Source organism: Bombina bombina, chromosome 2 (assembly GCF_027579735.1).
Source record: "Bombina bombina isolate aBomBom1 chromosome 2, aBomBom1.pri, whole genome shotgun sequence".
Taxonomy (NCBI): Eukaryota; Metazoa; Chordata; class Amphibia; order Anura; family Bombinatoridae; genus Bombina; species Bombina bombina.
Genome location: NC_069500.1, coordinates 804,045,054 through 804,068,356, shown reverse-complemented (window position 1 = coordinate 804,068,356; position 23,303 = coordinate 804,045,054). Strand labels below are relative to the sequence as shown.

The 23,303-nt window shown below is 36.6% G+C and overlaps 1 protein-coding gene across 2 annotated transcripts in view; it reads right to left on the bottom strand.

Moving 5' to 3' along the window:
• Positions 1–1,675: 1,675 nt before the first annotated feature.
• The window catches only part of LOC128649634 (immunoglobulin kappa light chain), a 133,183-nt gene continuing 111,555 nt past the window's right edge, over positions 1,676–23,303 (bottom strand). Inside the window, exons 3-4 of one of the 2 annotated variants that reach the window (XM_053703000.1) lie at positions 10,980–11,016; positions 1,676–2,351 (exon numbers count right to left, since the gene is read on the bottom strand). In XM_053703000.1, coding sequence (XP_053558975.1) covers positions 2,026–2,351; positions 10,980–11,016 — 363 coding nt within the window. In that variant the 3' untranslated portion in view covers positions 1,676–2,025. Of the gene's footprint in view, positions 2,352–5,462; positions 5,509–10,979; positions 11,017–23,303 lie in introns of both variants that reach the window. The other variant, XM_053703001.1, reaches the window with a different exon arrangement.

Below are 23,303 nucleotides of genomic sequence, written 5' to 3'. Positions count from 1 at the left end.
TACTCACATTAGTCCTCCACCAATGGTCTTGCAGCCTCTTTACAATTAATGTGCTATACAAATATATATTTTACTGAAGTATTACGAGAAATATAAAATTAAAGATTTGTTTTTATTCATAAAATGTATTAAATAATTAGTTAATTTATTTATTTATTCGTTAGTTAACATATATTTTATAAACTGGGAATAAAATACATTTTTTAAATGATAAAATAGGGTCAGTATAATGTACATGTTATATAATAATATATCTTTCCTGTAAAAATAAGCTAGCTAGTATTTTAAAATAATTAAAAATAAATTAATTTTAGTTTTGTAATTTAAGTTATAATTTAAGATAAGATAAAATAATTTTAAATGACCCAATCCTGTGAATGTTAATTCTGGTAAAGCTAAAAAGGACTATTTGAGAAGAAAATGTGTAAAAAATAATGATAATACTTTAGCTGCAATGTAAAATTACATTCTTAATTTTAAGTAAAAAAAAAAGTAAAACAGTATTACTATGAAATTACTATATAATTAAATTGAAAGGACAAAAGTTAAAATGACTAAAAACATATTGTTCTTACATGTGACATAAGTTTACTGCTTTGACTGAAATTCCACATCCTTGTCTTTTTGCTATACTTGCAATTTATTGGCAATGTAGAGCACCATTAAATGTGAAATTTCAGTACAAAAACATGTTTATGTAAGTTGCTGCAATATTTGATCTATATATATGTATAAACACTAGAATTGTGTGGTCCATTTTTAAAAAAATATATAAAAAAATGGTTGCAGCAAAAAATATACTTACTAACAAAAATAAGGGTAATTTTAAAATATTAAAACATTTAAAATGATGAAATAGTTTTTTAATTTGTGCTCTTACTTGTAACAATAAATGTGCTGCTTTGACTGAAAACAACACATAGGTTCATTGTATATGGGCCCTGATTCAAAAACTTAACCTTACACCTTAAACTAGATGTATAGATTCATGTTTTTTTTTTTAGAATTTACTAAAATAATCACTATTTAGAAAAGGGTTATTTGTATAACTATGATTTTTCATACACTATGTATTAAATAATGCATTGAGGCACAATTAAAAAAAATGGATTATGAGATTTTATTGGTAATACAATATATTTCCTCCTCCCCATATACTAACACTTCATCTGCTTTATAATGTTGAAAATCTGGTATATCAGCAATATATAGTGTGCGTGATTAAAAAAAATAAAATAATGAACATTCATTTTTTATTTTTTTCCTTTAAGTGTATATCTAATGAAAATATTTTAAATTATGATGAGGAAAATTGGATTGGTTTTCTTTCTGGACTCTTTATTCATAATCACTTATTGCTACTATTGTCGCTACATCAAAAATGAGAAACATGAATATTACCTTTTAAATAATAATAATAATAATAATAATAATAATAATAAAATTCTATCTATCTATCTATCTATCTATCTATCTATCTATCTATCTATCTATCTATCTATCTATCTATCTATCTATCTATCTATCTATCTATCTGTCTATCTATCTATCTATCTAATCTGTCTAGTATATCTGTCTATATGTTTGTTTAGAATAAATTATATTTCAGTAAGTTGGGTTTTAATAATCATTTAAAATGTGTGTGATTAGTCGGTGAATAAAGAGTTGATGCTGATTTCATGAAATAATGCTTTTTATTGAAGTTTAAATATGTCAATTAGCATTTTTAATATGTGAAAGAATAAAATAAAATACCTGCCATACATAGCAAAAGAGCATTCACTATTTCACAGACATTGATAGTTATGAACAAGAAAAGTTAAGAGACAAGAAAAGCAGATCTCAGCTATACATCTTTTTTTTAAAAAAAATGTTAAACACTTATTACATATGGTGCAAAGTTTTAAGGATACGTTGTAATCAATGACCACTAAAATGCAAAATGTAGGTTTGAAAATTTTAGCTAATAAAGAATACTATGTTTGGCTGAGTCTCGTTACAGACAAAGAATTAAGGCAGGATACATTAACATTGTGACAACTTGATTCCTTGAGATTTAAAGGCAGAAGAACCTTCTTGTTGGATCCAGCAGGAATATGTCTTGTCCCCTTTTAGATCTGATTTAGGAATGGCTATGTAACTGCTCAGACTGTACATGTTATCAGAATCCCGGACTGGATGACTTGTGCTGACTCCCTCCTGCACAGTTGTGCCATCTACCAGCCACTTGACATTGGCCAAACTGACAGTCATTTTGGAGATGTGACAAGTCACAATGGGCTTGTCTTCAGTTGAGAGATCCTCAGAGTATGGTGCAAAGACCATAATGGCAGGTTCAGGATACTTATCCACTAAAAAAGAAACATACAAGGAATTAGACTGAAATCTTTGAGAAGTTTTCTTCTGTACATAGGTGCATATATATATATGTATATATATACACACACACATATTTAAACATTTGATGCTACCGGACACCAGACATCCCATAGCTATGAGTAAACTAATATTTCTTTTCTCTTTTTTTAAGTTTTGTGCATATACATTTGGTTTATTGCAATTTAGAGCAAATAACAGAATATTGTGTAATCTTTTATAATTTAGAACACTAATCTGCCATATTAGAGCTCTAGTTCACGCGTCAAATAAGACCCATCAATCTATATTGCCATTCATGTCATGGCTGATTATGGAATATGTTTTATCTGCATACTATGTATTAATATTTGTATATATCTTTCACTATAGACAATTTCAAGTTAATGTATTAAAAAATAAAACTTGCACTTTAAGACATTTTAAACATAATCTTAATAAAACCATGAGACAAAACCTTAAAATAATATTACATAGACACCTTGAATACAATTAGTGATTGCTGAATATTATGCTACAATAAAAATTAAATTGGCTACATTTACAAAGATACGAGATATTCATAATAAAAATTAAAATCTTACAGAAGAAAGTGACTAGAGACTAAAACCTTTTAAAAAAAGGTCAAAACCTTAAACATATATTCTCTAAAAGAGACAAATGTGTTGGTCCCAATATTACCATTAATATAATATGATAAAACTATCAGAAATCAAATTAATGTTACATTAGAAAAATGAAAAAAATAATATATATTTTTTTCCTTGTGACAATATTGTTACTGCATTGTTACTATAAATACAATTTAACCTTACCACGTTATATTATAAGGAAATCTTAAAGGGGCACTAAACCCAAAATATTTATTTCATGATTCAGGTAGATAATACAATTTTAAACAACATTCCAATTTACTTCTATTATGTAATTTTCTTCATTCTTTAGATATACTATGTTGAAGAAATAGCAATGCACATGGGTGAGCCAATCACAAGAGGCATCTATGTTCAGCCACCAATCAGCAGCTACTGAGCTCTAAATATGCTTTTCAGCAAAGGATATAAAGAGTATGAAGCAAATTAGATAATAAAAGTAAATTAGAAAGTTGTTTAAAATGACATGCTCTTTCTAAATCATGAAAAAAAAGTGTTTTCATGTCCCTTTAATTTTATATTTATTAACTTAAATAAAGTTTGATAAGTTGCTTATGACTGAAATAATTAAATGAGTTCAATATAGGTTTGATCGATATCTAGGAGTACAATTATGTTTTGACTATAATAAAAAAAGTAAAATAAGGTTACACACTATAAGATAAATATTAATATATGATTACATCTTACCTGTAACTTAGCTAAAAACCCACATAGAATATCAATGTTTACATTTCTATGTTAAAAAAATAAAAACCACTTACAAATGTCACATAAATAATTATGGGAAAGATTGCAACAAAGTAAAAGCCTAACAATTGTTTAGATTGTTTGTGAACTTAGTTTTCCCTTTTAAATCATCAGTCTGAAATAAAATATGTTTGTGTTGATTCAAATTTGTGTATACAGGTTTGTGCAAAATAAATAGAAATTCTTAAGAGAAAGAAGATCAGAACGATTATTTGAACCATGAATTTACAGTTAATCGTTATTTTTTTATTTAACATTAATACTGAATGTTACAATTATAAATAATTCAAATGTATCAAGTTAGTTAAATAGAAAAATCCAATTTATTTTTAAAATCCCATGTCTAAAGGCCTTTTATATATTAAATTGGTAATAGTATTTTTTTATTATATCTGTGAAAACCCACATATAGTCCTAATGTTTATATTTTCATGAACAAATACTAAACATTTTATATGATATATTGAATTTGAGTATATATCTGCTCAACATTTAAGTTAATAAAAAGCAATCAATGTTAAATTACCATATTATAAGAATATAGCATAAATAGAATTCTGTTTTATTCTTACCTGTGACAATATGTTTACTGCTTTGGCTGAAAACTGACACTTAAGTGTATTCTTTATTTTTTCTGTACAAATTCCTTACACTTTACTTTGATTTAATTATTATTTAATTTGTCTGTGGACTACAAATCATTTTTAGCAGCAATATATATTTTTTGATAACTAATTGGATTTATTTTATAATTGTACAGATATTGATTTAAAGTATTTTTGCAGCAATGTATTAAAATGGTTTCTCTGAAAATTATAGATTATAAAGGAAACTAAAACTAAATTCAAAACATAAAATAATACATTTCAGGAAAATACTTCTATAATATTTTTGTTTTCTTACCTGTAATAATGAGTTTACTGCTTTGACTGAAAACCTACCTAAAGGGTCATTGGCTATTTTACACTGTTCAAAAATGTTAATACCAACCATTAATTGCATTATTATTTTTATTATTATTTAATATCATTTTAGCATACACATTAGAAAAAATATATTTTCTAATCAATGTGCTAAAATAGATATGGTTTTCACACAGGAAACAAATGTCAATTCATATCTTAAGTAGAAGAAAGAAATATTCTAATATATATATTATTTAATTAAAAAAGTACACTAACATAATTTTAAAATAATAATAAAAAATTATATATATATATATATATATATATATATATATATATATATATATATATATATAAATTCTTACCTGTAACAATTAGTTTACTGCTTTCACTGAAGACATACACAGTGGGCCATTGATTATTTGCCTTAGTTAAACAACTTTTCTATCAGGTTTATATTGCATTTATAGTTAATGGTACTGAGAAATTAATATCTGAAACAGGTCAGAATAATCTAGAAACCTATTATTTTTAGACTTTTGTTTTTATAACTCTACCAATTATAGTAGTTTTAATATTTTTTAAAATGCTAGAGATGCTTTAAAATATATTTTCTGAAATAGAGTTTTTTTTTAAATTTTAGATTGCGAAACAAATATTGATTGATAGGTTAAATAAAAAAATGAAATATATATGGTTTAGTAATGCATAAATTAATACTGTACATACAGAATATTGTGGTGTTATAGAATAGAAAAAAAATGTTTTTAGTTCTTACCTGTAACAATTAGTTTACTGCTTTGGCTGAAGACAAACACAGTAAGCCATTGCCTATTCACCTTTGTTCAAGTACTTTACTTCCAAGCTTACATTGCATTAGCACAAATCTTACATTGATCTTCACAATGGCAGTTATGGTAAATTCATATTTGAACAAAACACTTAAGGTGTTTTATTATGGTATTTTAATAAAACATTTTTTAGGTATTGTATTTTAGGTATTGTAGGTTAATCATTACTAAAAACATATATTTAAATGTAGGGGTTTGGTTATTATTTATTTAGGGGAAAGACATTTGCCAACATAGATATGTTTTTATTTCACAATCAGAATAAATGTTGATTGATAACATACACTTCAAATATTCTAATCTATATTGTTTTATAAAAAAAAGGTGATTATATAAAATTCTTACCTGTAACAATAAGTTTACTGCTTTGGCTGAAGACCCACACAGTCAGTCATTGCCTATTTGACTATGTTCAAAAACTTTAGTACTAATCAAAAAATCTATTGCATTGAGAATTTTTTGGTCAAAATGGTTCAAAAACTTAATTAATCAAAATTACACACAGTAAAATTTGGTCACAATGGTCCTCACATGAATATAGATGCAGAAAAGTTTGTTAAAAACAAACAAACAGCATAGTGTATTCATTACAAAAATTATATTAGATAAATACATTTTTTAAAACAATAGATGGTTTTATTTCACATTTGTTTTTTTTTGACTGATAACATAATTAAAATATTCCAATCCATATTGTTTTAGTTAAAAAAAAAGAAATTTTATAAAATTCTTACCTGTAACAATAAGTTTACTGCTTTGGCTGAAGACCCACACAGTGAGTCATTGCCCATATGAGTCAGTTCAAAAACTTAAGTACTAGTCAAAAAATCTATTGCATTGAGAATTTTTTGGTCAAAATGGTTCTCACAATATAATAGATAGTGAATTTTTTTGTTAAATAAAAACAACAAAAAATGCTTTGCTGCTATAACTCAAACATAGTTCTATTAATATAGTCCAAAATGTCCTAGAAACTAATTATTTTGTTGTTAAAGTTTTTTCGGGTATGGTAAACTCATATATTATAAAACTTAAGGTGAAAGTTTTAGTATGGAATTTTAATAAAATATTTTTTTTTTATAAACATAGTGTATTCATTACAAAAAAATATATTAGATAAATACATTTTTTTAAAACAATGGATGGTTTCATTTCACATTTGGATTTTTTTTGACTGATAACATAATTAAAATATTCCAATCCATATTGTTTTAGTTAAAAAAAAAGTAATTTGATAAAATTCTTACCTGTAACAACAAGTTTACTGCTTTGGCTGAAGACCCACACAGTGAGTCATTACCCATATGAGTCTGTTCAAAAACTTTAGTACAAGTCAAAAAATCTATTACATTGATAATTTTTTTGTCAAAATAGTCCTCACAATATTATAGATACTGAAAATGTTGTTAACTAAACCCAGAAATACTTTGTTTATATAACTCAATCCTGATTCTATTAATACTTTTAAAAGATGGGGAAAATATTAGTATATCCTCTGCTCAAATACTTTACTTACAAGCTTATACTGCTTTAGCGCAAATCTTACATTGTTCTTTAGAATGTTCTATCAACTGATTATTTTGGTATAAACTGTGTTGCTATCACTTTGTCATTGATGGAAAATTCATATTTTAAAAAGCGTAAGGTGAACGTTTTAGAATGTTTTTTTTTTAATAAATCTGTTTTTATAGTTGTAGTGTAATTATCACAGAAAATATATTTTAATCTAAAAAAATGATAGAGGAAAAATAAATTTACCAAAATAGATATGTTTTTATTTCCCATTTGGAAACAATGTTGATTGAAACCATATAGAATTCCAATATTCCATTCTATATTATTGTAGTAAAGAAAAGTTATTTTATCAAATTCTTACCTGTAACAATAAGTTTACTACTTGTGAGTCTTTGCCTATTTGACTATGTTCAAAAACCTTAGTGCTAGTCAAAAAATCTATTGCATTGAGAATTTTTTGGTCAAAATGGTTCTCACAATATAATAGATACTGAATTTTTTGTTAAATAAAAAACAAAAACAAAAATGCTTTGCTGTTATAACTCAAACATAGTTCTATTAATATTTTTAATAAAATGGAGATTTTTTTTAGTATAGCCTCTGTTCAAATACTTTACTACCAAGCTTATATTGCATTAGCACAAATCTTACATTGTTCTTCAGAATGTTCTAGAAACTTTTTTGTAGAAAAATTTGTTACAAACTTTGTTGTTATAGCTTTGTCAGTTATGGAAAATTTATATTTTATAAAGCTTAAGGGGAAAGATTTATTATGGTATTTTAATAAAATATTTTTTTAAGCATCGTATAATCATTACAAATAATATATGTTAATATAAAAAAGAAAAAATGTAGGTGAACTATATTAATTTTCAAAAAAAAAAGAATGGTTTAATTTCATATTTGGAAAAAAAACATTGACTGATAACATAAATAATTCAAGTATTGTAATCCATATTGAAAAAAAAAGAAGTAATTATATACAATTCTTACCTGTAACAATAAGTTTACTACTTTGGCTGAAGACCCACACAAAGAGTTATTGTCTATTTGCCTCTGTCCAAAAACTTTGGTATATTAGTATAGCTTCTTGTATTAGTATAGCATGTTAATAAAACTATTTTTAACATTTTGTGACATATAATATTAAGAAAATCAAATATTTAAGAAAAAATTAAATCTATATGGTTTTATTCCATATTAAAAATGTTGATTAATAACATAAATAAATATTGTAATATAAATTGCTTTACTTAAAAAATCTCGCCCCCAAAAACCCCACCAGATAATATTCAATTATATAATACAAAAATAGTATTTAGAAAAAAAATCTTACCTGTAACAATTAATTTACTGCTTTGGCTGAAGACCCACACAGTGAGTCGATATATATGTGTACCTGTACAAATACTTCTCCTCTATCTTACTCTTGGCTACTATTATCCCTATAGACTAAGTACATGGGGTAAATTCAAATTATAGTTCAAAACAATAACTATTATGGATATTTAACCATGTAACTATAATGTATATGTTTTATACCATGTTAATTACCCAAAATATTGGTGCCTGGATTTATATGTCCATATATAATAACTTTTACGTACCAAAGTGTGCAGAAGAATCAAATAGAGGTTACATCGCTTTATACTTTAGATGATGGAACACATTATTGCTTGATTTTATACTGTTTTGCTATATATATACACACATATATATATATATATATATATATATATATATATATATATATATATACACACACACACATATCATTTGTGTGGATTGGATGCTATGGTTGTTTAGGTATAAATATAGGTATACTGATTAATAGTTATATTAAACCATAAAGCAAAAACATAAAAATGTAGAATGTTCAAATGTATTAAAAAAACAAAAATAAATGGTTTAAATTTTAGTGCTAATGTGGATCTTTAGCAGTGAGTCTTCTTGAAAAAGATGCATATTAACACCAAAATGTTGCATAGGTATGTATTTATTTTTAAGACTTGTGAGTACAGCTTTTATATGTTATACATGTATACGACATGTCTAGGTGTATCTAAAAATGTATCAATACTAAGATTATTTAATACATTTTAAATACCTGAGCAATTTATGAACTACTTCCTGTGTTTTTGTCATTAGTATAATTGTGCTTGCCACTGAAAATAGTAATGTGTGATATAAAAGAAAGACATATGTATGTTCCATGTTGCTTCACTCCTATCTTTAATGTATATAAGGTATACCAATCAAAGGTGTAGATCATAATCTAGTTGTAAACTTATAGGGACATGAAGTCCAAAATGTTTCTTTCCTGATTCAGGGCATAGAATTTCAAACAACTTTCCAATTTACTTCTTTATTGAAGGTGCAGCAATGCACTACTGCCACTAGCTGAACACATTGGTAAACCAATGAGAAGTGGCATATATGGGCAATATAATAGAAGCAAATTGGAAAGTTGTTTAAAATGGTACATTCTATCTAAATCATTAAATACAATTTTAGGGGTTTCATGTCCCTTTAAGAACAAGCAGTAATATAAAAAATGTTCTTCGTCATTAACAGAGAATTTTGTTACTACCCTTTGCGAACAAGTAAAAAATGTTCTAGCTTACCCAGAGATTCGTATTGCAGTGTTTACTGTATTGAAGTTAGAGAATAAGATTTAATTAAAATAATAGCACAATATTAAGCACTGGTTTGATAGTGCATCTCAAGTACAATGGAATGCAACACTATCCGTATACTATATATAGCTAGTTTTCTTTATGCTTTAAACAGAGTTTTCTTTTTTTATAAGTTTGCATCAAAAACACAATATGAATCTCAGTTCTGTTACAATATTTAGCACAGACATTTTTGCTGATAAGAAAATGAATAGAGTAACAATAAAAATAATAATACTTGTACATACTCTATAAGATAACAAGTGTTCTGTGGTACCTTTTCTTAATTTGATGAAAAGGAATTATGAATTTGGAGGTTACAATGATCATTTGTTTAAAAAAATAATAGATCAGAATGGCAAAACAAAAGATTGTAAAACACAAAGTAAAGAATGCACAGAACAGGCACGTTAATGGCCTGGAACACTTGTTTTCTTGTCAGGAAAAAACTTCTGCTTTTTTGCATTCAAAATAATGTTTTAGGTCAGTTTCTGACCAAAATGTTTACCCCGTCTGCTGTCAGAGGAATACAGCTCTGGATTGTTAAGTTAAGTGATTTGGTTCTTTGTAAGAGTAAAGTTATCTTGCATAATTAGTTATTTTTTGGGGGGTCATATTTAGCTCAATTTTAGCATAGTTGGCATTCTTTTTGCACAGTAATTAGACTAATAGGAGGGATGGAATTCTATGTAGTTTGTCTTGTGTGGGTGTGAGTTTGGGGGAAGGTTAGATATTCAATTTGTACTGAAAAAAACATGCCTTTCAGTTAGTTTTCACTTCTTAGATTAGAATCTAGATATATTTTCCTCTGTAAAACTGCATAAGATTTAACTAAATGTTTTGTTATACATGTATTTAGTATTTATTTTGAATGCCAATAATTTCTTATATATATCTTGGAAACCTTGGGTAAACTATAATAATGCTTCAATTTTATTATATGTATGTTAACAAAGCATTAGGTGTTACCTATTAAAATTAGAAATGTAACTTTAATAAATTATAGCCAAATACTTTGATTTGATAAAATACATTTTAGAACAGTAGCTAAAAAATAGAGATAGAGTTTACAGGACAAAAAGAAAACATTTGATTAAGCATAGGTAAGATAAAACACAGGTGCACCATATTACAAATTGCATGTTATTCTTCAACTAAATATAGCCTAAACAATTAACAAAATACTTACCTGGTGGGAAAAGAGACAACAAATAAACAGATTATTAATTAGTGATATAATAAAATTGTTCTTACCTGTAACAATCAGTTTACTGCTTTGACTGAAGACAAACACAGTGCAATGTTTCATATACTGGCTTGTATTAAAACCTACTGTAAGATTCATCAACATAGAGATATCTAACATTTATTAAAATCAATCTAATAATTATACAGTATCTATTTTATTTATAGTAAACATGATCATACAATTAATATATTGGAATTAATTATGTAGAGTTTTATAATTTGTATTTTATGTGTAAAAGGGGCTGCATTTCATAGAGCCTATTTCATGAAGTGCCTAAGAACTAAACAGTTAATAAGCTTTTAATTTGTTCAGCTGGTTAGATTGTTTATATCTGTAATACATACTCTTTATATCGTAATATAGAAGATGTTATTTACTAACTTTACTGCATCATAAGTTTTACTAAATTCTTAATCAGTATTAGTGTGCAATACTCACTTAAACAAATGGCCAACAAACATAATCTGGTGGATATATCATATTTTTATTTTTGGGGTCTGAATAAAACGATGGATTTTAATTTCATTAACAAGCTTGCTCAATAAATTGTGTAAAGATTTGATTTGCTGTAATTTGCCAGATTATGTTGTTTACATATAAAACATATACAGAATTTCCAGAATGGGGACATTTTAGCTGACAGCCAACTGGGGAGCTCTATGGTATGGAAAAATATTATTGATAACATCTCCGCTATGTGGTTGTACCACCTGATGTGCATATTGTTTCCAGGCTCTTTAAAGGGATAGTAAACCCACAATTTTTCTTTCTCAGCAAGTGCAACCCAGGTGCTGAACCAAAAATGGTCCGGTTTTTAAGCTTACATTTTTGCTTTCCAAATAAAGATAGCAAGAGAACGAAGAAAAATTGATAACAGGAGTAAATTAGAAAGTTGCTTAAAATTGCATGCTCTATTTGAATCATGAAAGAAAAACTTTTTTTTGTTTTGACAAGATTTATTGATTTAATTTAAGGGATGGTAAGGTCAGAAATTGTCTTTACATTAATAAATAGTATTAATAAATTAAATGTAATGTTCAAATACCTTGCACAGCACTTTTTGTATTGTTCCCTTGCTATTCCTGCTCAAAATAGCTTAGATATCCAAACCCAACCTGAGACTAATTTAGCCAATCGTGGTGAGCAACCAGCATTGTCCCTTCCCTGAAGTTCTGGGTACTTGTGTAAAGCCCACGCATGTGCTCTGATGTTCCAAAATCTAACGCATGCACATTGGTATCTGGAGTTCCATGGCTGACATCATCGCTCTTGCGGTCATGTGACCCCACATTTCTAAGTCATTCATTCCACCATACCACAATGAAAACAAGACCACAGGTTTTGGGGGAAGAAAAGGCTGCAGCTTATTTATTAAACAAACCATCAACAAGTTAAACTTTTGCTTCTCAACACTTTAGAACCTTTTGTTTTTCTTTAAAATACCCACAGTGCTTGCTTATTCTCCTCTCTATAAGCCCCCACCCTTTTCGGGGCGGGGCATCCACCATCACTTTTTCCTTTCTGTTAACAACCAAAGTACCAGCCATTTTCCATCAGGCGTAATCCTCAATAGCACACACAAACGGAGAAAATTGGAAAGTGGGTGTGTGGAAGCAGTTTAGAATTCAAAGCATGACAAAAGTGTAAGTGTTAATATGGCCCCGAACTTCCTGCACATATAGCTTAAAGTAACACAAAACACTTAGCAGCAAATCCTTTTGGGTTAAAGATGCGCGGTCAAAACAACAGAACGGGGTTCCTCCCTCCCCGTGTTGATAGAACAATGCAGGAGACTGGACCTAAAAGTTATTCACAGTAACAGTACTTGTATAAGTAAGCAACAAAGCACAATTCAAATAGAGCAATAATAACTCGATAGCCCTCAAGTAGTTGAGCACATACCTCCTCCAGACTTGCTCCGGCGGCATATAATGTTTCTCGCCAGGAATGCAGTTATCCGGTGATGTGAAAGCAACTTACAAACATGTGAAGGCGATCATCGGTCCCTAGTCCTGCAGGCAATCCCCACTGATGCGCCAAACCTTGCAGCCCACAGCTGAATAATCCATGCTCACTCACTCCGGCCCAGTATAGGATAACATGAAACAAAGGATATGAGAAGCACTCGATGACAGCTGGTTCAAGTAATTTTAATGGACAGGGTATACAAACAACAATTGACAATACACAGTGTTTGAAGGGACAGTGTCCCTAATAAGAATACAGAGACTAGTATAACAAACTAGGAGCTGGTGAAACTGTCGGCTAACGCGTTTCGGCGTGAGCCTTACTCATAGCCTCGAACATCTAAGTAATTCATTCCACCATACCACAATGAAAACAAGACCACAGGTTTTGGGGGAAGAAAAGGCCGCAGCTTATTTATTAAACAAACCGTCAACAAGTTAAACTTTCGTTTCTCAACACTTTAGAACCTTTTGTTTTTCTTTAAAATACCCACAGTGCTTGCTTATTGTCCTCTCTATAAGCCCCCATGCTTTTCGGGGCAGGGTGTCCACCATCACTTTTTCCTTTCTGTTAACAACCAAAGTACCAGCCATTATCCATCAGACGTAAGCCTCAATAGACCATAGCAAGCACCCCGCCACCACTTGCCCTCAGCGAGTACCGCCACACAAAGCCAAGGCCTTTTCGATCCCCTCCTTAAGAGTAAAATTAAAGAGGTGCAACCCAACCTCATTTAGATGCACCCCGTCATTCAGGTAAAACACCTACCCGAGTCCCCTTCAAACTCGACATGTCGGAGCCCGATGCCCCCCAACTTTCTCACATATCCACTCACCATCCTGTTGACCTTACGTCTGGATACCTCCAGTTTTTTAAGGTCCCAGGCTGACCGCCACACCAGCCGACTCTCAATCTCTGACCATACTAGTATTAGACCCAGAAACAATTCAAGCAATCTATCAAAACTACTTTTCATCTCCTCCACTAAATCCTTTTGGGGCATGAACCACAAGTCATTCCCCCCTGTGTGAATCACTAATACCTCAGGTGGGTTGAACCTTCTAGCATACTCCACCACTGTTCCGACCACCTGGCCCAACTTCATACCCCGTATCCCAAACCACCTCAGGGACACCAAGTCTCTAGAAAAATCCATTTGCACCCCATTTTCTCTAACTGCAGCTGCCTTTCGTGCCCAAAAAACATAGGAGTGTCCTACAATCCAACACCTCGCTGGACCTGTCGAATGAAAGAAATCACAACCCATCAGCCACCCCCATTGATAACACCAAGCCCGGTCTCACATACCCCCGAAATCTCTCAGACCTCCACCTACCAATCTTTCTAATGACCACCCTATCTAACCCCAAATTTGCTGCATCCATAGCCGCCCCAATCCTAAACGAATGAGACCCAAAATCCACGTCCCTCAACCCCATTGCTGCCAGTACTTTTCGTAATTTACCGACGTAAATTGGAATCTGGATAACGACGACCCATCCGCATGCACTAACAATGGCCCCGAGGAGTGGTGGACTGCCCTAAGAAATTCCCACACCGTTCCCACCGGGCAGCAACAACCCCCAATCTCTCGCAGTGTTACCATCACCCCCTTTCCTTCCTGATCCGTTTTGGACCTCCGGACCCATAACTCAACCACCCCGTCTTTCAGCACCACATCGTGTCTCCCCAAACCATTTTGGTCCCAATGGTTTCTCCCCATCAACTCTGACACCCTGAATGCCCCAAAGAAAGCCAGGACGAACGCTATTTTGAACAATATTTCCTCATGACGTGAGGAACAGATATCCCCCTGTCTAGCTACCAGCCCCTCAAGAATCGCAAAAGTCACTGGCCTCCGACCATCGGTCCTGACACTGCTCCTGCACAAACCCCTAACCGCCATGCGAACTACAAATATTTTAGTAAAATCTTCGCAGCCTAACATCTGAAACAAAAAAGCCAATGCCGCCATTCTCTTACGACATTCCAAAGGCGACAGCCTCTCTCTCTCCCAGCACCTTATCCACTGTAAAAGAGTCCTTATACCATCTTCTCCTACCCCCTGAACTTGGACCTGTTCCACAAAATCCCACCACAGCTGCCACACTCGGGCGTAAGCCCTCCATGTGCTAGGGGCTAGCGCCCCCTTTACCAGACTCAACGCTCCTGGCAACCAAGTTGCCACAGATCCACCTGGCATTCGATTCCATCTGCGTCTGCCTCCGGGGCCACCTCTCGGAACCAGTCCCACTGGAATCGGGACAAAGAATCAGCAATCACATTAAAACACCCTGGGGCATGCACAGCTCTGAACGAAATATTGCACCACAAACACTCCAGCACAAATATCCTTAATAACCGTATCACTGCCAGTGAATTAGCCGTAAGGCGGTTAATGGCCCACACCACTCCCAAATTGTCAGAGTGAAAGCAAACCCTCTTATTACTCAATCGATCTGGCCAGATTCTCAGGGCCACCACCAAAGGAAAAAGCTCCAGGAACGTCAAATTCCTGGTCAAACCCCATTCCCCCCACTCGAGCGGCCAAGCTCCTGCACACCAGTGTCCGTTCAGAAAAGCCCCAAAGCCATGGGCCCCCGACGCATCAGTGTATAAACACAACTGGTCGTCTGACCACCCCGTCTCCTGTATCAACAATTTACCATTAAAATCTTCTAAGAAGATTTTCCAGACCCTCAAATCCTCCTTCACTTCTTTAGACAAACGAATGTGGAATTTCGGGTTGGGTACTCCAACCGTCGCCAGAGATAATCTACGGCAAAATACTCACCCAATGGCTATGATTCGGTCGGCGAAATTCAATTTTCCCAATAGCGATTGCACCTCCCGGAGCAACACTTTTTTGCTTATCAAGACCCCATCAATTACCAGTTGCAGGTCCCAGATTTTTTCTTCCGGGAGTCTGCACTCCATCCTGACCGAATCCACCTCAATACCTAAGAAGCTTAACAATGGGGACGGACCCTCAGACTTCTCCGCCGCCACTGGGATACCAAACTCCTGTGTACCTCACCGAAAACCTTAACCAACAATTCACATACCTCCGTCCCTGCCCGGCCGACGAACAGGAAATCATCCAAGTAGTGTACTACTGAGAACTTCCCTGCCTTTCTCTTCACCACCCATTCCACGAATGAGCTGAACCTTTCAAAATAAGAACAGGATATTGAACAGCCCATCGGGAGGCAGAGGTCCACGAAAAATAGGTCATCAAACATACAACCCAGAAGGTGGTGACACCTCAGATGTACCGGCAAAAGGCAAAAAGCGGATTCAACATCTGCCTTTGCCATCAACGCGCCCTTACCCGCTGCTCTCACCACTGCCACCGCCTTATCAAAGGACGCGTATTTGACTGATACCAACTCTGGATCGATATTATCGTTCACCGACAACCCTCTTGGGTAAGACAGATGATGGATCATCCGGAATTGTCCCGGAGCCTTCTTAGGGACCACCCCCAACGGGGACACCCTCAGATTTGGTAATAGTGGGTCCCGGAATGGGCCCACCATTCTCCCCAATTTCACTTCTTTCCACAATTTTTCCCTCAAAACCTCCGGGTTTTCCCTACCCGATTTTAAATTAAACGCAACAGCCAACCCCGTCTGCTCCCTGTACGGGATCACAAATCCCGTACTGAACCCAGTTAAAATCAACTCCGCATCCCCTGCATGCCCCCACTCACGGGTGTACACCTCTAGCCATGGCACCATCTTTTCTACTCTCACCGGTGTCCGCGCCCGCTGGACCCACCTCCCCTTGCCGGGTCCCCAGTCTACCATTCTTGAAACATTTCGCCCCGGAGTGAATCCCACCGCAAACGGAACACTCATGCTTGTATTTGCATGAGGCCCCAAATCTACACTGCCCTTCATTGAACTGGAAACACAGGCCTTTATGTATGGCCGTCCCAGTTCCGCTACCTGCTCCACTGCTCCCACTTGTCTGTCCATAACCTCGAAAGGAATTATTCCCCCGTAAGGGGGTCATCATTTCCAACCAAATCCCCATGTCCCTGTCGTCCCACCTCATCTCGGGACGGACCGCCATCCACTGCCTAAAACCCTCATCATATCTCCACCATGCCAACCCCCCATATGTCCTGTAGGCACTAGATATTTCATTGAAATAGCAGAACAATGGGGCTCCTTGTTCTGGGGATTTCTCGAAGACTACGCTGGCCAGGATACAAAAGGCCCGGGACCAGCTCCCAAAAGTCTTAGGTAGCTTCCTCCAACGTTTTTTCCTCTCCTCCTCCTCTTTCTTACCCTTCTCCTTCTCATCCTCTTTCACCTCCAATACATGCTCTAATGGCAGTAAGGAAAATATCTCCATGAATTCCCTCTGCTGCACCGTCACTGGTCCATTACCACGATCTGCCACAGACTCTCTCCTACAATCTCTGCCCTCGCTCTCATGACCTCTGCTGGTATCCAGCCTTCTCCGCACATTATCTCGCCTTGTAGGGGAATGCCCCCTGCCATACCTGCTCTGTCCCAGGTCTCTCTCCACCCGTGTCCAAGTAGGGGAATTAGTACTGCCTCCCCCACATGGCCGTCTTAATGGGGACCTCGACCTCTGGCGTCCGCTGGACACTGCCGCCCTGACCGAGGGTGAGACACCGCTCCCCCTTCTGCTCTCTGACCTTGCTGGCTGTGAGGAAGACATAGTGGTAAGATCCCCCCTTTCAGCATCCCGGCCACCCGCTGCCCCTCTCTCCTGTTCCCCCTGCCCCACTCCCCCTTCTCTCCGTTGAGAAGACAAGAATTGTAGGAGCTGCGCCAGAGCAGACAGATCCCTTACCTGGCCAGCAGTTCCTGGTCCCGCGGACGTCCCTTCCAATGGATCCTCCTCATCATCGTCAAAGTTACCACTGGCTTCTAGCACCAGTGGCGGCTCCGTAACTGGCTCCTGCTGTGCCGCAACTTCCCTTCTCCTGGCTTCTAGAGCCTCCTCACCCCTCCTGCTCACCACAAAAGACCCTGAAAAATTGAACAGACAATAAATTCCCAATTTTGCGTCTCCCTTTTAAATCTGCTATACTCCCTGGCTACCCCACTCCCCCCCTTCATTAATCCTCCTCATGACCCCCCTTCCAGTCCGATCCACCCTGTGCTACCTCCGGGGGTCCGCCCTGCTGACCCCCCCAACTAGCCCTGAAGTTTCTCAAGGGAGAAAACCCCCTGTCCCATGCTCCCATTCCCTATCCTACTCCCCTCCCCCGTGTATTAATACCCCCCCTACCTTATCTACACTACTCTTACATATATCGCTTGCTATAATTTTTTTTTTATATTTCTTTTTTTTTTTTTTTAGCCCACTCCCTCTACCCCTATTAATCCCAGCCTCATTTGGGCCTACTGCATGCTCCCCCACCTCCCCTCATAGGACCCTCCCACCCTATTCTCTGCCTGGCCCTGAGTGCGGCCTACTTCAACCCTGCACACTTCACTCAGAGCTAAACTCCTCCCACCCCTTATCTCTAACTGATGTGGCATCATACCCTCTAACGGCCTTATTTACGGCCTCCCCTGCTCGCCGTTGGAAAACCCCCCTAAAGGCCTTATAACCGGCCCCCTTCTCCCCCTTCCAATCCCCCATCCTTATACACATGCCATCCCTAACGGCCTTATTTACGGCCTCCTCCAACCCTTCCCTCTCCTTAATCCAGTAAAGACCTTATACATGGCCCCCCCGAGCCCCATCCGTAATAAAGTGCCCCTTTCAGCCTGCCAACCGTTTCCCCACTGCTCCTCCATGCATTTGATAGCTCAGCTGGCACTTACCACCTCCCTCGCAGCAAATCCTGGCTCTCGCGGACCTCCGTCTACCACGTCCTGCGCCTTGCTCCTCTCGACGTTGCCCATCCATGAAGTTATTGGCCGGCGCCGTTATAGGCCGCGACTCGGCCTCAGCTCTGGAGCGACGTTCTCTCCCTCCATCCGTCCTCACCGGCAACACCGCTGGACCGCCAGACCTGTTGCTCCCTCTCCTGGACCTGGTGCCATTAACCTCCAGACTCAGCCGCTCCGGTGGCCTCGACCTCCTGGCCGGCCATCCACTGCTCCTGCCTGCCGCTGCTCCACCGACCGGAACTCCAGCTGACACCACTCCATCCGCACCCAGCCGCTCCCGGATCCACTCCTCACTGTTCCGTCTCGCCGCTGCCAGTAACTCCGCCAAAAGAGCCTCCATCACTCAGGTAAGAACCAGACTTACTTGTGATGTCCACCTGCAGGGGAGGGGTATTTAACCCCTCCTACTATCCTCCACCCCTTTTGCGGAAGAAAACATTCCTTCCATAAAGTGGGGGTCAAATGTGCCCTCATTCCATTTTCTGTCAAACAGGCTTTTCTTGACTGCAGTCAGTCCCGAGTCAGAGCTGGAGACGAAGGAGCTGCATCAGCACCGCTGATTGAAGGTCTTGATTGAAGGACTGAATGAAGATTGAGAGGACTGATTGAAGATTGAGAGGACTGATTGAAGATTGAAGATTAAAGGACTGATTGAAGATTAAGAGAGGCATCATTGATATTATGTACATTTGAACACATTTTTAGCGTTGATTAGATCAGTTTCAAAATAATTAATATTTAACATTAGATAAAATATCTACAGAGAGATGAACAATTACTGAGAAAAAAAGTATGAACTAAACTTATGATGAAACCTTTATTTTACCTAAATAACTGAATAAAAGCTGAAATACAGACACAAGTTGAAAACAGCTCCTTAATAAATCTGTAAATGAAATGAAAAACCAACAGATCTCTTTAAAGGCTATGTGCAACTTGTGTTTTGAAATGTTAGAAGAGAGTAAGCACAAACAAAACTATAAATCATTATCCTTGACATTCTCGATTGCCCATACTTAGTATTAGACTCTCGGCTAGATTTAGAGTTCGGCGGTAGATGGGCTGTTAACGCCACGCGTGTTTTATGTCTAACGCACGGCATTGTTTGACTCCGGTATTTAGAGTTAATATAAGACCATCTAACGATGCTCCTAACGCGTGTATGTCACACGCGTAATCCTGCCCGCGTTAGACAGTCTCCCATAGAGATCAATGGGAAAGGCAAAAAATAGCTTTTTTCACCTAACACTCGATCTCGCGAGAAATACGCACAGCTCGGTCATATGACGCATACCACATCATGCACAACAATAACACGCCGCAAATGTCACAACATCAATCAATCAACAAAGCACACAAGCATTACACATTCACAAGCGGGGGAAGTTTTAATACTATTTATACGGGGAATACGCATATACTTTAAGATGCGGAAAATCGCACAATAACAACAAGGATTAAAAAATATATACATACACTAAAAAAAAAATCGCATTCAATATCATTATATATTATGAAAAACATACATATACAACACTTCACGAAGAACACACCATCGCAAATTCACATTTAAAAAGAATACTATTGGACAATGTTAGAGAAAACGACCACTATGACATCATCGCATTCTACACATTCCACAAATACCAACTCAAAATGAGCATGCGCAAATTAACACACCTAATACACATTGCAATAATATTAATTGCTAATAAAGCACACCTGAACACTAATTACAATGGAAATTGGGACATCATTAAACATTTACACAGGGTATATAAGCACCACACAAGCAGGGCTTCTTTGACTGTGTTGCTGGTGGGTCTTTGGAGATTTAAGAATAGAGATTTTGCGATTTTTTGAGAGTGAGTTAGTGTTAGTGTGAGAGAGTCAGTTGGTAGTGTTAGCGTGAGAGAGTCAGTTGGTAGTGTTAGCGTCAGATAGTCAGTTGGTAGTGTTAGCGTGAGATAGTCAGTTGGTAGTGTTAGCGTGAGAGAGTGAGTGAGTTAGTGGGAGTTAGCGGGAGTGGGAGAGAGTCTGTTAGTGGGAGCGTGAGTGAGTTAGTGGGAGTTATTAGTGATAGTTGTTAGTGTGAGCGTCAGTTAGTGGTAGTTAGTGAGCGTTAGTGGGAGTGTTTGTTATTGAGAATTAGAAGTAGTGTTAGTTAGCGAGCGAGTGATTTATCTGTACACTTAACACATTTACACGCAAACACATTCAATACATACATACACTTATCAATAACACTACATACACTCCATACCCCCTACCCCCTCATACTACACTCCATACCCCATTCCTTGTAGTCCCATTCCCTTTCATCCCATTTACTCTTATCCCATACCCCATACCCATCCCATACCCATCCCCTAGTTACATTTAGTTTACATATCCTCCTTTTAGTCTTATTCTTTTCGTTTATTTAAATACTCCTTACCCTCTTTGTTTTTTTTTACATCCCTCACACTTTAAGCACCTTTTTTGTCTTTTTAGTTCTTTATTTTGACCCCCTTTCATTTCATCACACTCACTTTTTTTTTATTATTTGGGGTTTAGTTTAGGGAGGAGATGGAGGCCAGGCAGGGGACAGGTAGAGGGAGGGGGAGAGGAACAGGGCAGGAAGGGGGGCAGGAAGGGGGGCAGGAAGCGGGGGTGGAAGCGGTGGGTGGACCCAGCCACTTGGTTCAAGATGACCAAGTGGCTGGGCCCAGTGGCGGTCAGAGTAGGGCTTCACAGTCCGGGAAACAGAGGGCATCGTCACAGGGGAAGGCCAAGGCGACTAGGGAGGCGAGGTTTACGATGGAGGAGAAGGAGGCCCTCGTAGAGGCCTATATGGCCAGGTATAGGATGCTGCAGCACCAGAAGACTACCCCGACTGACAGGAGGAGGCTCTGGAACGAGATTCGGAATGCAGTCAATGCAGTGGGTTGCCGGAACCGGGATATGGATTCCATCAAACATCGGTACCGGGACTGTAAACTTGAACTTAAAAAAAAGTTAAGCCTGGAGGCCCGACATGCCGCAGGGACCGGTGGCGGCCCTGCCCTTGAAAAGGAGTACTGCAGATGGGAGGAAATGTTGCGGCCCAGCATCTCCGAGGTGGAAGTAGTCGGTATCGGAGGAATCGATACCGGGAACCTGCCACTCTCATCTGACGGTAAGCTCATTGAACAATAATTTCACATACGAATGTATTTCAATGGACACTATACGCAAACATTTACTTTCATGATTGAGGTAGCGAATACAATTTGACAAAACATTCAAATGTACTTATATTACATAATTTGATTCATTCTTGAGATATATTTTAATGAAGAAATAGCCATGCACACGGTGAAACAATCACAGGAGGCAGCTATATTCAGCTAACAATCAGAATCTTATAAACATATTTAGATATGCTTTTCAGCAAAGAATATCCAGAGAATGAAGCTAATTAGATAACAAAAGTACATTCGAAAGTTGATACTAAATGTATGCTTATAAATCATGAAAGATAAAACATTGGGTTTCATGTGTTAAGGATCCGATTAATGCTATTACGCTGTTTACACGCATTCTATTACTTAGCTGTTACATCAGTATCTAGGCTATAGGTTAGGTGTGCATTTAAACAGACTGAAAACAAACGCAAAAACATTCACATTGACCAGATATCACAAACACTGTTTAGAAAAAGCGGAAATCGTATTGATTGTTTGTTAGATTTCAAAGTGGATTAATGATTCTGCATTTGTAATTGTATCGTAAGCTAAGTCATTTAAACCTTTATTTGCAAATATGCTAATATATACATTTCTTTTTTTATTTTTTTTTTAATATACAGAGTCTGGGGACGAGGCAGCACAGCCTCCTGCATCTCCCCGGGATGAGAGTGGTGGTGAGGAATTCCCACTTCGGAGGGAAGAGGCCCCCCGTGACGAACAGCGCACGGGAGATGATCAAGAGGCCCCGGAAGCACAGGAGGATGCCGCTGAAGCCGCGGAACCCGAGGTCCCTCAAAGACCCGCACTCCGCCGTGCACGGGCACCCCGCCGTGCACGGGTTCAACAGGCACAACAAGAAGAAATAGCGGAGGTGCGGGTTCTACTGGAGTACATAGACCAGATGCGTACCTCCCGGATAGAAAACATAGAAGGACGACGCAGAATACTTGATGGGCAGAATCAAATAATTCAAGGCCAAAACGAAATAATCAGTATACTGAATACAATACAAGAAGGACAAACAAGAATGTTCAATCTTCATCAGGAAATGTTCACATTTTTCCGGGAGGCGCATGCTGGTCTACCTCCTGTTGCTGGGCCTCTTGTTGCTGGGCCTCTTGCTGCTGGGCCATCTCCTCCTGCCGGCCCATCTCATCCTCCTCCTCAGCCATCTACTCCTCCTCCTCCTCAGCCATCTTCTCCTCCTCCTCCTCAGCCATCTTCTCCTCCTCCTCCTCAGCCATCTACTCCTCACCTTGGTCGTCCCAGT